The 13,261-nt window shown below is 37.8% G+C and overlaps 1 protein-coding gene across 3 annotated transcripts in view; it reads right to left on the bottom strand.

Moving 5' to 3' along the window:
• Nucleotides 1–13,261, bottom strand: part of DIS3 (DIS3 homolog, exosome endoribonuclease and 3'-5' exoribonuclease) — a 39,775-nt gene that overhangs the window by 9,277 nt on the left and 17,237 nt on the right. For all 3 annotated transcript variants that reach the window (XR_013763669.1, XM_079138921.1, XM_079138920.1), the window contains exons 15-16: nt 6,718–6,804; nt 4,890–5,046 (exon numbers count right to left, since the gene is read on the bottom strand). Coding sequence is in view for 2 of the 3 variants with exons in the window: in XM_079138921.1 (XP_078995047.1) it covers nt 4,890–5,046; nt 6,718–6,804 (244 nt within the window). In the remaining variant the exon portion in view is untranslated. The remainder of the gene's footprint in view (nt 1–4,889; nt 5,047–6,717; nt 6,805–13,261) is intronic.

Below are 13,261 nucleotides of genomic sequence, written 5' to 3'. Positions count from 1 at the left end.
TTAAGAATTATTGGGATTGAGGAAGGCTTAGAGAAACAAACCAAAGGAATAAACAATCTATTCAATGAAATAATATCAGAAAATTTCCCAAATCTGAAGAATGAAATGGAAAACCAGGTACAAGAGGCTTATAAGACTCCAAATATACAAAATTACAACATACCCACACCAAGGCACATTATTATGAAAATGCCTAACATACAAAATAAAGACAGAATTTTAAAGGCTGCGAGAGAAAAGAATCAAATTACATTCAGGGGGAAACCAGTAAGATTTTTCAATCCATACTCTAAAAGCTAGAAGGGCCTGGAACAACATTTACCAAGCCCTGAGAGAAAACAGATGCCAACCAAGAATCTTATACACAGCAAAACTTACTTTCAGATTTGACGACAAAATAAAATCCTTCCATGCTAAACAAAAGCTAAAAGAATTTACAAAAAGAAAGCCGGCATTACAGAACATTCTCAGCAAAACATTCCATAGGAAGAGATGAAAAACAATGTTGCAAATCAGCAATGGAAAGCACTAGCCTAAAGGAATAGCCAAATAAAGGAGAAACCAAATCATGTCAAAAACAAAAAATGAGTAAAATGACTGGGAATACAAATCATATCACAATAATAACCCTGAATGTTAATGACCCAAACTCATCAATCAAAAGACATAGACTGGCAGATTGGATTAAACACAAAAGTCCAACAATATGCTGCCTGCAAGAGACTCATCTCATAGAAAGAGATACCCACAGACTAAAGGTGAAAGGATGGGAAAAAATATACCATGCACATGGACACAGCAAAAAAGCTGGCGTATCCATCCTCATTTCAGATAATGTGGACCTCAAGCCAAAACTAGTCAGAAGGGATAAAGAAGGACATTACATACTGCTTAAGGGAAGCATAAATCAGCAAGACATAACAATCATGAATATCTATGCCCCGAAGATTGGCTCATCCATGTACGTCAAACAAATCCTTCTCAATTCCAGAAATCAAATAGACCACAACACAATAATACTAGGCGATTTTAACACACCTCTCTCACCACTGGATAGATCTTCCAAACAAAAATTGAATAAAGAAACCATAGATCTCAAAAACACAATCAACAATTTAGACTTAACGGACATATAAAGAATATACCATCCAACAAAGAACGAATGCACTTTCTTCTCAGCAGCACATGGATCCTTCTCTAAAACAGACCATATTTTATGCCACAAAGCTACTGTTAGCAAATACAAGAAGATAGAGATACTACCTTGTATTCTATCAGATCATAATGGATTGAAATTAGAAATAAATGACAGAATAAAAAACAGAAACTTCTCCAATACCTGGAGATTAAATAATATGCTATTATATGATGAATGGATAACAGAAGACATCAGGAGGGAAATTAAAAAATTCTTAGAAGTAAACAAGAACAAAGACACATCATATCAAAATCTCTGGGACACTATGAAAGCAGTACTTAGAGGGAAATTTATTTCATGGAGTGCATTTATAAAAGAAGTAAAACTCAACAAATAAACAACCTAACACTACAGTTCAAAGCCCTAGAAAAAGAAGAGCAAACCAACACCAAAAGTAGTAGAAGACAGGAAATAGTTAAAATCAGAGCTGAAATCAACGAAACTGAAACAAAAGAAACAATCAGAAAAATTAACAAAATAAATAGTTGGTTCTTAGAAAAAAATAAACAAAATTGATAAACCCTTTTAGCCACACTAACAAAGAGAAAGAGAGAGAAAACTCAAATTACTAAAATTTGGAATGAACAAGGAAATATCCCAACAGACACGAGTGAAATACAAAACATAATTAGAAGCTATTTTGAAAATCTATACTCCAAAAAAACAGAAAACCTTGAAGACATCAACAAGTTTCTAGAGACATATGAATTACCTAAATTGGACATACACAACTTAAATAAATCAATTTCAAGCAGTGAAATAGAAGAGGTCATCAAAAGCCTACCAACAAAGAAAAGTCCGGGACCAGATGCGTTCTCAGCTGAGTTCTACAAAACCTTTAAAGAAGAGCTCATTCCAATACTTCTCAAAGTATTCCATGAAATAGAAGAGGAGGAAACCCTCCCAAACTCATTCTATGAAGCCAATATCACACTGATACCTAAACCAGACAAGGACACATCGAGGAAAGAAAATTTCAGACCAATATCCTTAATGAACATTGACACGAAAATTCTCAAAAAAATTTTAGCAAATCACATACAAAAATATATTAAAAAGATAGTGCACCAAGATCAAGTGGGTTTTATCCCAGGGATGCAAGCTTGGTTCAACATCCGGAAATCAATAAATGTCATTCACCATATCAATAGACTTAAAGTTAAAAATCACATGATTATTTCGATAGATGCAGAAAAAGCATTCAATAAGACACAGCATCCCTTCATGCTCAAAACACTAGAAAAAATAGGGATAGTGGGAACATTCCTTAAGATTGTAAAGGCCATCTACGCTAAGCCCATGGCCAATATCATTCTAAATGGTAAAAAACTGAAAGCATTCAGTTCCATTGCCTGGAGCAAGGCAGGGATGCCCTCTTTCACCACTTCTATTCAACATCGTCCTTGAAACTCTAGCCAGAGCAATTAGACAAACCAAAGAAATTAAAGGGATACGAATAGGAAAAGAAGAACTCAAACTATCCCTGTTCGCTGATGACATGATTATATATTTAGAGGAACCCGGAAAGTCCACCAGAAAACTTTTAGAACTCATAAGTGAATTCAGTAAAGTAGCAGATTACAAGATCAATGCTCATAAATCCAATGCATTTTTATACACAAGTGATGAATCTTCAGAAAGAGAAATTAGGAAAACTACCCCATTCACAACAGCCTTGAAAAAAAATAAAATACTTGAGAATCAATCTAACTAAAGAGGTGAAAGACCTTTACAATGAGAACTACAGAACACTAAAGAAAGAAATTAAAGAAAATCTTAGAAGATGGAAAGATCTCCCATGTTCTTGGATAGGCAGAACTAATACTGTCAAAATGGCCATACTACCAAAAGTGCTATACAGATTCAATGCAATTCCAATTAAAATCCCAATGATGTATCTTACAGAAATAGAGCAAGCAATCATGAAATTCATCTGGAAGAATAAGAAACCCAGAATAGCTAAAGCAATCCTCAGCAGAAAGAGCGAAGCAAGGGGTATCGTAATACCAGATCTTCAACTCTACTACAAAGCAATAGGAACAAAAACGGCATTGTATTGGCACCAAAATAGACAGGTAGATCAATGGTACAGAATAGAGGACATGGATACAAACCCAAATAAATACAATTTTCTCATACTAGACAAAGGGGCCAAAAATATGCAATGGAGAAAAGATAGTATCTTCACCAAATGGTGCTGGGAAAACTGGAAATAAATATGCAACAGAATGAAATTAAATCCCTATCTCTCACCCTGCACAAAACTCAACTCAAAATGGATCAAGGACCTCGGAATCAGACTGGAGACCCTGCATCTTACAGAAGAAAAAGTAGGTCCAAATCTTCAACATGTTGGCTTAGGATCAGACTTCATTAACAGGACTCCCTTAGCACAAGAAATAAAAGCAAGAATCAACAACTGGGATAGATTCAAACTAAAAAGCTTTCGCTCAGGCAAGGAAACTATTAGCAATGCGAAGAGAGAGTCTACAGAGTGGGAGAAAATCTTTGCCACTCATACTTCAGATAGAGCACTAATTTCCAGAATATATAAACAACTCAAAAAACTCTACACCAAGAATACAAATAATCCAATCAACAAATGGTCTAAGGAAATGAACAGACACTTCACAGAAGACCTACAAGCACTCAACAGATATATGAAAAAATGTTCAACATCCCCAGTAATAAGAGAAATGCAAATCAAAACTACCCGAAGATTCCATCTCACCCCAGTTAGAATGGCAATTATCAAGAACACAAGCAACAATAGGTGTTGGTGAGGAAGTGGGGAAAAAGGTACACTCATATATTGCTGGAAAGCAGTATGGAGAATCACAGAAAGCTTGGAATGGAACCACCATTTGATCGAGCTATCCCACTCCTTGGCCTATACCCAAAGGACTTAAAATCAGCATACTACAGAGATACAGCCACATCAATGTTCATAGCTGCTCAGTTCACAATAGCCAGATTGTAGAACCAACCTAGATGTTCTTCAATTGATGAATGGATAAAGAAACCGTGGTATATATATATACAATGGAATATTACTCAGTCATAAAGAATGATAAAATTATGGCATTTGCAGGCAAATGGATCAAATTGGAAAATATCATGCTAAGTGAGATGAGCTAATCTCAAAAAACCATAGGACGAATGAGCTTGCTGATAAGCGGATGACGACACATAATGGGGGGTGGTAGGGGTTAGGGTTAGGGTTAGGTTTAGGGTGAGGGTTAGGGAGGGGGGCAAGAATGGAGGAAGGAAGGACTGTATAGAGAGAAAAGAGCAGTGGGAGGGGGTGGGGGGGAAGTAATAGCAGAATGAATCAAACAAATTACCCTATGTAAATGTATGATTACACAAATGGTATGCCTTTATTCCATGTATAGACAGAGAAACAACATGTATCCCATTTGTTTACAATAAAAATTTTAAAAAAGAAAAAAAAATTCTTAAAAAAAAAAGAACTACTGGCATATTTTCACATCAAGAAACAACAAAACTTTTACAGAAATGTGAATTTATACTTTTTCTTTTGCAATGCAGGGATTAAACCCAGGGTCTTGTGCATGCTAGTTAAGTGCTCTCCATCTGAGCTATATTTCCATCCAAAATATAAATTTTTTTGTGCAATGGATAGATGACAACCCAAATACAAATAATTTTTCAAACTATAGAACCTTACCTTGGATTTAGCTGCCTTAACAAGAATTTCATAATTTGATGGAGGTGGAGCAGGATGTTTTCGAAGTAGAGCATGTTCAGAAAATTCTTCATGAATTTTTTTTGCAACAGAGATATTAGCAAGTAACATAAATTCTTCCACCATGGAATTTGTTTCTCTGCCAATGGAAAAAGCATTAAGCAAGGAAAGAGAATCTGACATTTCTATATATCATACTTATTCACAAGTTACCTTTTCTACTAGTAAGATAAAGGAAGCACTTCCTATGTAAACATTCATACATATGCACACGTATAGTTTTATTACCTTATGGCTCTTTCATTTTTCAATTACTATGGTAATATTCTCTTATTATGCATCTACAGAGTGAGTAAATCTAACTTGCCAGAGGAGATTTTACAGATGGCACCAAAGAAAATTGGAACATTACTGACTTTATTAATATATAAACTCTAAAATTTACCTCCTTTTACTGGGTCCAAAGAACCTACCAATAAATCATGAAAATGAAAAGAACGGTTTATGATAGCAAATTTGGGTCCCTATTATGGATTAGACATTGTAGTTCATATATGTATAAATACATGCACACACATATACACCTGCTCTCAGGTTAGAAAATAGAGAATTATAAAACAGTGTTCTTTTGTTAAAGGTCAGTGTTATCAGTATGAAAATCTGAATCTACACAATCTGACTTCAAAACTCTTGACTGAGTTGATATTGCTTTCATTCTATAGTTTTTCTGTTCTTAGCTTGCTTTAATAAATGATCTGCATTGTTTTATATGCAAGTCACTGAACATACATTATTCTTTCATTCATGTTTCCACTATTACATCTAATTTCCTGATAAAATGTCTAAATTATATTAATTTTTTAAATTCAGGAAGATCTCCACTCATAAGGGGACAATCTCTTAGAAATGAGATTTTCCTTCTTGGTAGGAAGAAATGGGTGATATTTTACTTTGGTTCTACTTTTGGCAACCTTTTCCTCAAGAAAGTTTTAGTATTAGACTAATTGTTAGTACTAACATTAGACATATTTCTACAGACATTTTCCCCTAGGGACTTTTAAATTTTAGCTCTATAGCTCTATAGCACATTCAGGTCCTAAGTAAAAAATCTGAGTAATATCAATGTTTACCCCTTCGTCACACTTAGAAAAGCATGTGTGTGTATGTTTAATTTCTGAATTACCTCACGTAAGAGGCATGGAAAGAAGCCTGAATTCTGACTTACCCAAATATATTATTGCTTCCTAAATCTTAACTAAATATGTAACACAACATCAATAACTAATGTCATATGAGGAAGGTACCATTATTAATCATATATTATAGAAAGAAATTAAAGCAATAGAGAGAGGACAAATCACTTGTTGGAAGATGCATGGATAGTAGAAGCAGAAAGTGGGATCCAAACCTAGATGATTAGGCTTCAAAGCCCCTGGTCTTGATCACTATCCTGTCATACCTCAGTATATTTTACATTAAATACTTAAGTAATTAATCATGGCAGATCTTCTTTTATTTACTGTAACTATTACTAGTCAAGTTCTATAATATCATACGTCAAAAACAAACTGAATCAAATTAGAAATATTTCTATTCCATTAATCAAATTAGAAATATTTCTATTCTATTATTTCAGTTTTATGTAAGAAAAACTAAAAAGTGAGGTCACACTTTTCTAAATATTCTGTAAACCAAGAAAAATGTAATTCTAAGTGAAATACATATTTTGAATGTTTTAGTTATTAAAATATATTTTAGACTTAACATTTAAGATCAAAATATTTTATACTGCCCATCAAATACCACTTACCTAAGTTCCTTGGTTTGCAGGTCTATAGGATCATGAGTTTCACTGTCCATGTGGAATCGAACTTCTGGGGAAGAAAGAGTCAAAGCCCTAAATGAAAATTAAAGAGGTAAATTAGTCAAATGAGCCAATAATGGAAACAAAATTCAGAAAGTGACTCCTTTAAAATAGAAAATGACTTTTATCATGTGTGGAAGAGTTGTTTTTCTAAGGGCTTTACAACCATTCTCTAAGTTTTATGTTCTATTTTCATAAATTTTATAGATCTAAAATGAATTTAACAAGAGAACAGCAAAAAAGCAAAATCTGAGTCTCTGTGCTTCTGAGAGTTTGTTTGCTTTGTAGCACTGGGGACTGAACCACCGAGCTACATCCCCAGCTTTTCTGAAATAGGGTCTTGCTAAGTTGCCCAGGCTGGTCTCAAACTTGTGATCTTCCTGCCTCAGCTTCCTGGAGTAGCTGAGATTATGTGTATGTGACACCAGGCCCAGTTGAAGGATCTGAATATCTTCTGTATCCAAACTGTAAGTTTTTACTGGGCTACATAAATTTGCAATCACTTTTACAAATATAGAAAGTGACTAGCAGTATTTTTATTTACTAGAGAAAACAATGTATTAAAGTGGACGATAATGAAGAGGGGGAAAAAAGGACACTGCCATCATAGGTTAGTAATATCAGAAGATGCACCTAGATTAACAAAGGGAGAGGTTGTGATAAACCACAACCACTGATGTTACAAGGAATGATAGCTATTAACATGAGTGTCAGGTGTCAGATAATGTACTATCTTAGGCGCTTTATATGCAAGATTCATTTAATGACTTGGCAAGTTCTCTTTTGAGAAGTAAATTCGCAAGACTACACGAGTCTGATGTTTCTTTACAACTGAAACTATTTCCATCAAGTCAGTTCCAAATCAACCTAAAACTAAAAATTTTAATAAGGCCAGGCAATCTTGGATGGCCAAGGAAAAGGAAAAAAAAAAAAAACATAAGATGAGATGGGGTAAGTTAAGTAGGATTCTTTAGTCCTTCTCTTTTTGACTCCCCTCACCTTTATTAGGAGCACAGAAGAAATATCAGAAAAATATTCTTTTCCATTTTCTTTTTTGCCATACAATACTTAATGAGGTTCTACTTCAGATCTAGTATGTTTAATTAATACATCTTGACCTAAAAAGCAAGGAATACTAATCACATTTTGAATTTTTTCTTCATAGAACACTTGAAATGTTAATTTCTACCCAAGAGTATTAATATTTGAGAGCAGCAAAAGGTGTCTATTTTTTTTTTTCTGTTGTATTTTCAATTCTCCCTAAGAGTGATAAGATTCAACATTAACTTTAACCAGTAGAAAAAAAATGAAAGCTGTTTTTGGAGTTAAAAAATATCATTCCTGAGCCAGGCATAAGAATACAGGTGGGTCTCTAGGCCCAGCTACTTGAGGTAGAAGCTGGAGGATGACTGGAGCTCATGAGTTCAAGACCAGATTGAGCAACACAAAAAGACACTATCTGGTAGGGGAGGGAGAAATTACTCTGATTCTTGAAAAACTGGATTACAAATGCAAATTTATTACATTTCTTACTTTAAAACTGCCAGAACTAATATGACTTCAAATTATGTTTTATTTATTTTGCTTTTATTTACTATTTTTTGTGGTGGTGGGGATGGAATCCAAGGTCTCATTCATGTTAAGCATGAGCTTTACTGTTAACTTACATACCCAGCTCTACTTTGCTTTCAAGATAAACTTCCTAAAAATTATCTTTATACAAACTTCTTTCTGATGACTAGCATACTGGAAGCCTACAGTAAAAACACACACACACACACACACACACACACATATATTTACTGAATAAAATCCAATTATATACCCTTTATTTATCTAAGTGATTGGGTTGAGGAATAGCTTTGCTCTGGAGTTTGATAACTTTCTTTGGGTTTTAGTACATATACAGAATCCTTTAGATTTCCTATTTAAAATGATATGAACACCTGTAATGGCTCTGGAGGCTGAGGCAGGATGATCACAAGTTCAAAGCCAGCCTCAGCAACTTAAGCAAGGCCCTGAGCAACTCAGTAAGATCCTGCCTCAAAAAAAAAAAAAAAAAAAAAAAAAGAAAAGGAAAGAAAAGAAACTAAAAAAAAGGGCTGAGGATATAGCTCAATGGTTAAGCACCCTGGGTTCAATCCCTAGTACAAAAAGAAAAAAAAAGATCATATGTGAAACTCCCAGAAAACTGAGATATGAAGATAAACAGGAATGGCTCAACATAACCCTCTAGAACAAAACTACCCAGTGGAACTTTCTTCACTGATAAAGATGTTCTTTATCCACACTGTTCAAAAATGGTAGTCAGATGTGGCAACTGAACACTGGAAATGTGGATGGTGAGACTAAGAAACTTATAAAATCTACTTAATTTTAATGAACTTAAAAAAAAATTGGGAGGGTGGGGGTACTGGGGATTGAAACTAGGGACAATTTACCATTGAGTTACATCCTCAACCCTAATTTTTACTTTTTATTTTGAGACAGGGCCTCATTAAATTGTTGAGGTTGGCTTTGAATTTGTTATCCTCCTTCCTCAGCCTTCCAAGTTGATGGATTACAGGTGTGCACCACTGTGCTTGGCTGAGCTTAAATAGGCATATTTTTATAAAACTGTACAGATGGAGATTTGCATCATCAACGAAAACATTTGTAGTAATTGCCTTTGACATTATCTTTGATGGGTATGAGAGATCAATATCTGCAAATCTCATGTTCTGGGTTTCCACTGACAGCTATCCTTCAAGAATCAAACTTCTTTTAACTGTTTTCTTCAACAAGCTTGAGTTGATACTTCTTACCTTATACCTTTTGTAGTCAAGCAAATGTCATGATATAATGGCTAAAAGACCCTACTATGCCACTAGCTATCAGATCTTTGGAAAGACTGTAACCATGTAACTTTTAATCATTTTTAAAAAGGGATTTAATTAATCTCTATAATCTCTTCCAACTCTAAAGCACAATGAGGACTTTAGCTATGGTATTTAAACATCTGAAAATCAATGTTCGATCTGAAAATTATTTCTAATTAATATTGAAACAATCCATAGAAGTCTTAAGAAGTTCTTGTTTTCACAGAATTTCTTCAAGATCTTAAACTCAAAGACAATATTTTTGAGCACAACTTCCAAACAAACATCAGTTCAAAAATCAAGCTAAGGGGTTTTCAAGATGGCGGCCTAGAGGGTGGCTGCATTTCGTGTTGCTCCAGGACTCAGGATTCAAGAGAGGAGATATTGGGACGCTTGGGACCAACTCAAAGTAGCCGGGTGACTCTCACCCCCTGGGGGTGCATTCCGGATGGGACGGGGGGTCCCGGAACGCAGGAAACTTTGTGAAGTAGAACTGCCGGCAAGACGCCCCTCCCCCCGCTGGAGCAGTGAACTCGGATAGCTGGGAGCGCCGTAGAAGAGGCCGCTCGGCACAGCGCTGGGACTCGGAGCAGCCACTGGGGCTCCGGCGGCTGCCCGGGGGAGGAGTGGCGGGGAGAACCGTGTGGACTCAGGACACCGGGGCCTGCCCTGAGGAGGAGGAGAGAGGCGTGGCCACTTGGATTCGGAGAGACTGCACCAGAGCTGCAGGCGGTTGCCAGAGGAGAAGCTGCGCAGCGAGCTGCTGTTTGGAATCAGAACGAGGCTTCTGAACCCCGGGGCCTGCCCTGAGGACGAGGAGGAAGAGGAGCGGCCGCTTGGATTCGGGTGACTACACGGGAGCTACAGGCGGTTGCCAGAGAAGGGGCTGCGTGGCGAGCTGTTTGGACTCTGACCACTTCTGAACCCTGGGGCCTGCCCAGAGGAGTAGGAGAAGGAGGAGAAGGAGCGCGGCGGGTCCTTTGGACTCGCAGTGACTGCATTAGCGCTCCAGGCGGCTGCTCAGAGGAGAAGGCGAGTGGTGAGTTGTTTGGTCTTAAAGTGACAGCTCCTGAACACAGGGGGGCTGCCTGGAGGAGAAGCGTGGTGGGACGCTTGGTCTTGAGTGGCCGCACCAGAGCTCCGGGCAGTGCCCAGAGGACCCGTGCAGCGGGTCACGTGGATTCAGAGCCACTCAGAGGGACTGCTCCTGAACACCCGGGGGGTTATCTGGAGAAGGAGGAGGAACGGGGAGGGTCACTTCGACTCGGAGTGATTGATTGCCCCGGGCTACGGGTGGTTGGTGGGAGGAGGAGGCACGAAGTGAGTTTCTTGGACTCCTAGTGACCGCACCGGCGTACTGGGCGGCTGTCTGGAGGAAGAGGCCTGTGGCGGGTCTCTGGGACTCAGAGCGATTGTTCGGGGCCACAGGTGGCTGCTCAGAGGAGGGGCCACGCAGCCAGGCGATTAGGTGCAGAACAGGGTCCCAGGATCTAGGAGGCTTCTGGGTGGAAGAGCCGCACAGAGACAGGCTTAGGGCGGAGCGAAGGTTCCAGGCCTATGGGCAAATTCTCTGAGGAGGGGCAGCCTAAGGAGATTCATCTGCGAAGGGTGAGGCTCCCAGGCCCAGGAGGTAGGGCCGGGCCCCTGGAAACTTTGCAGAGGAAGGCAGCCCAGCCCAGGCAGTAGCTGTAAATTGAGGGGAACCTCTAGGAGGAAACTGACCAGCGAGACCTCCCCACTGGGTGAGTCTTCCCTTCCTGGTGAGGTTTCCCCACAAGGACGGTAAAACCAGAGACACAGGCCCAAACAGGCCTTGCCTCAGCCCACAGCCTAGGTCCCCTTTGGATGACCATTGGTCAACAAGTGGAGGCACCTCTGCCCACTAGCAGGGAATATACCCCACCTGAAGGCCACCACTCCGAGAGAGGCAGCTTCCGTGTGGAGCACCGCATTATCAACTTCCTCCAAGACTTCAGCCTACTGAAGGCTAAGAGGGGATATATATAGAAATCTTCAGGGACATTGTAAATCAACAGAGGAAATCTGCAATATCTCAGCGGTCCACTGATATCTGAACAATATGAGAAAACAAGGAAAGAAAATGCTGCAAACAAATCTAGATGTTACATCAATAAAACCCAATGACAGCATGGCAGAAGAAATGACAGAAAAGGAGTTCAGAATGTACATAATTAATATGATCAGAGAAGCAAACGATGAGATGAAAGAGCAAATGCAAGCATTGAATGATCGCACCAATCGACAGTTAAAAGAGCAAATACAGAAAGCAAAAGATCATTTCAATAAAGAGTTAGAGATATTGAAAAAAAAACAAACAGAAATCCTTGACATGAAGGAAACAATAAACCAAATTAAGAACTCCATAGAAAGCATATCCAATAGGATAGAACACCTGGAAGACAGAACCTCAGACATTGAAGACAAAATATTTAACCTTGAAAACAAAGTTGAACAAACAGAGAAGATGGTAAGAAATCATGAACAGAATCTACAAGAACTATGGGATATCATGAAAAGGCCAAATTTAAGAATTATTGGGATTGAGGAAGGCCTAGAGAAACAAGCCAAAGGAATGAACAACCTATTCAATGAAATAATATCAGAAAATTTCCCAAATCTGAAGAATGAAATGGAAAATCAAGTTCAAGAGGCTTACAGGACTCCAAATACACAGAATTACAACAGACCCACACCAAGGCACATTATAATGAAAATACCTAACATACAAAATAAAGACAGAATTTTAAAGGCTGTGAGAGAAAAGAACCAAATTACATTCAGGGGGAAACCAATACACATATCAGCAGACTTTTCAATCCAGACCCTAAAAGCTAGAAGGTCCTGGAACAACATTTTTCAAGCCCTGAAAGAAAATGGATGCCAACCAAGAATCTTATACCCAGCAAAACTTACCTTCAAATTTGACGATGAAATAAAATCCTTCCATGATAAACAAAAGCTAAAAGAATTTACAAAAAGAAAGCCAGCATTACAGAACATTCTCAACAAAATATTCCATGAGGAAGAGATGAAAAACAAAGAAGCAAATCAGCAAAGGGAGGAATTATCCTAAAGGAATTGTCAAATAAAGGAGGAAACAAGTTGTGTCAAACAAATAAATAAACAAAATTTTAAAAATGAACCAAATGACCGGGAAACCAAATCATTTCTCTATAATAACCCTGAATGTTAATGGCCTGAATTCATCAATCAAAAGACATAGACTGGCAGACTGGATTAAAAAGAAAGATCCAACAATATGTTGCCTGCAAGAGACTCACCTCATAGAAAAAGATACCCATAGATTAAAGGTGAAAGGATGGGGAAAAACATACCATGCACATAGACTCAGCAAAAAAGCTGGAGTATCCATCCTCATTGCCGATAATGTGGACTTCAAGCCAAAGTTAGTCAGAAGGGATAAAGAAGGTCATTTCATACTGCTTAAGGGAAGCATAAATCAGCAAGATATAACAATCATAAACATCTATGCCCCAAACAGTGGCTCATCTATGTATGTCAAACAAATCCTTCTCAATTTCAGAAACCAAATAGACCACAACACAATAATACTAGGTGATTTTAACACGCCGCTCTCACCACTGGACAGA

This window comes from Sciurus vulgaris (genome assembly GCF_902686455.1).
Source record: "Sciurus vulgaris genome assembly, chromosome: 4".
NCBI classification, from domain to species: Eukaryota; Metazoa; Chordata; class Mammalia; order Rodentia; family Sciuridae; genus Sciurus; species Sciurus vulgaris.
This window is presented reverse-complemented; position numbering and strand designations above follow the sequence as displayed.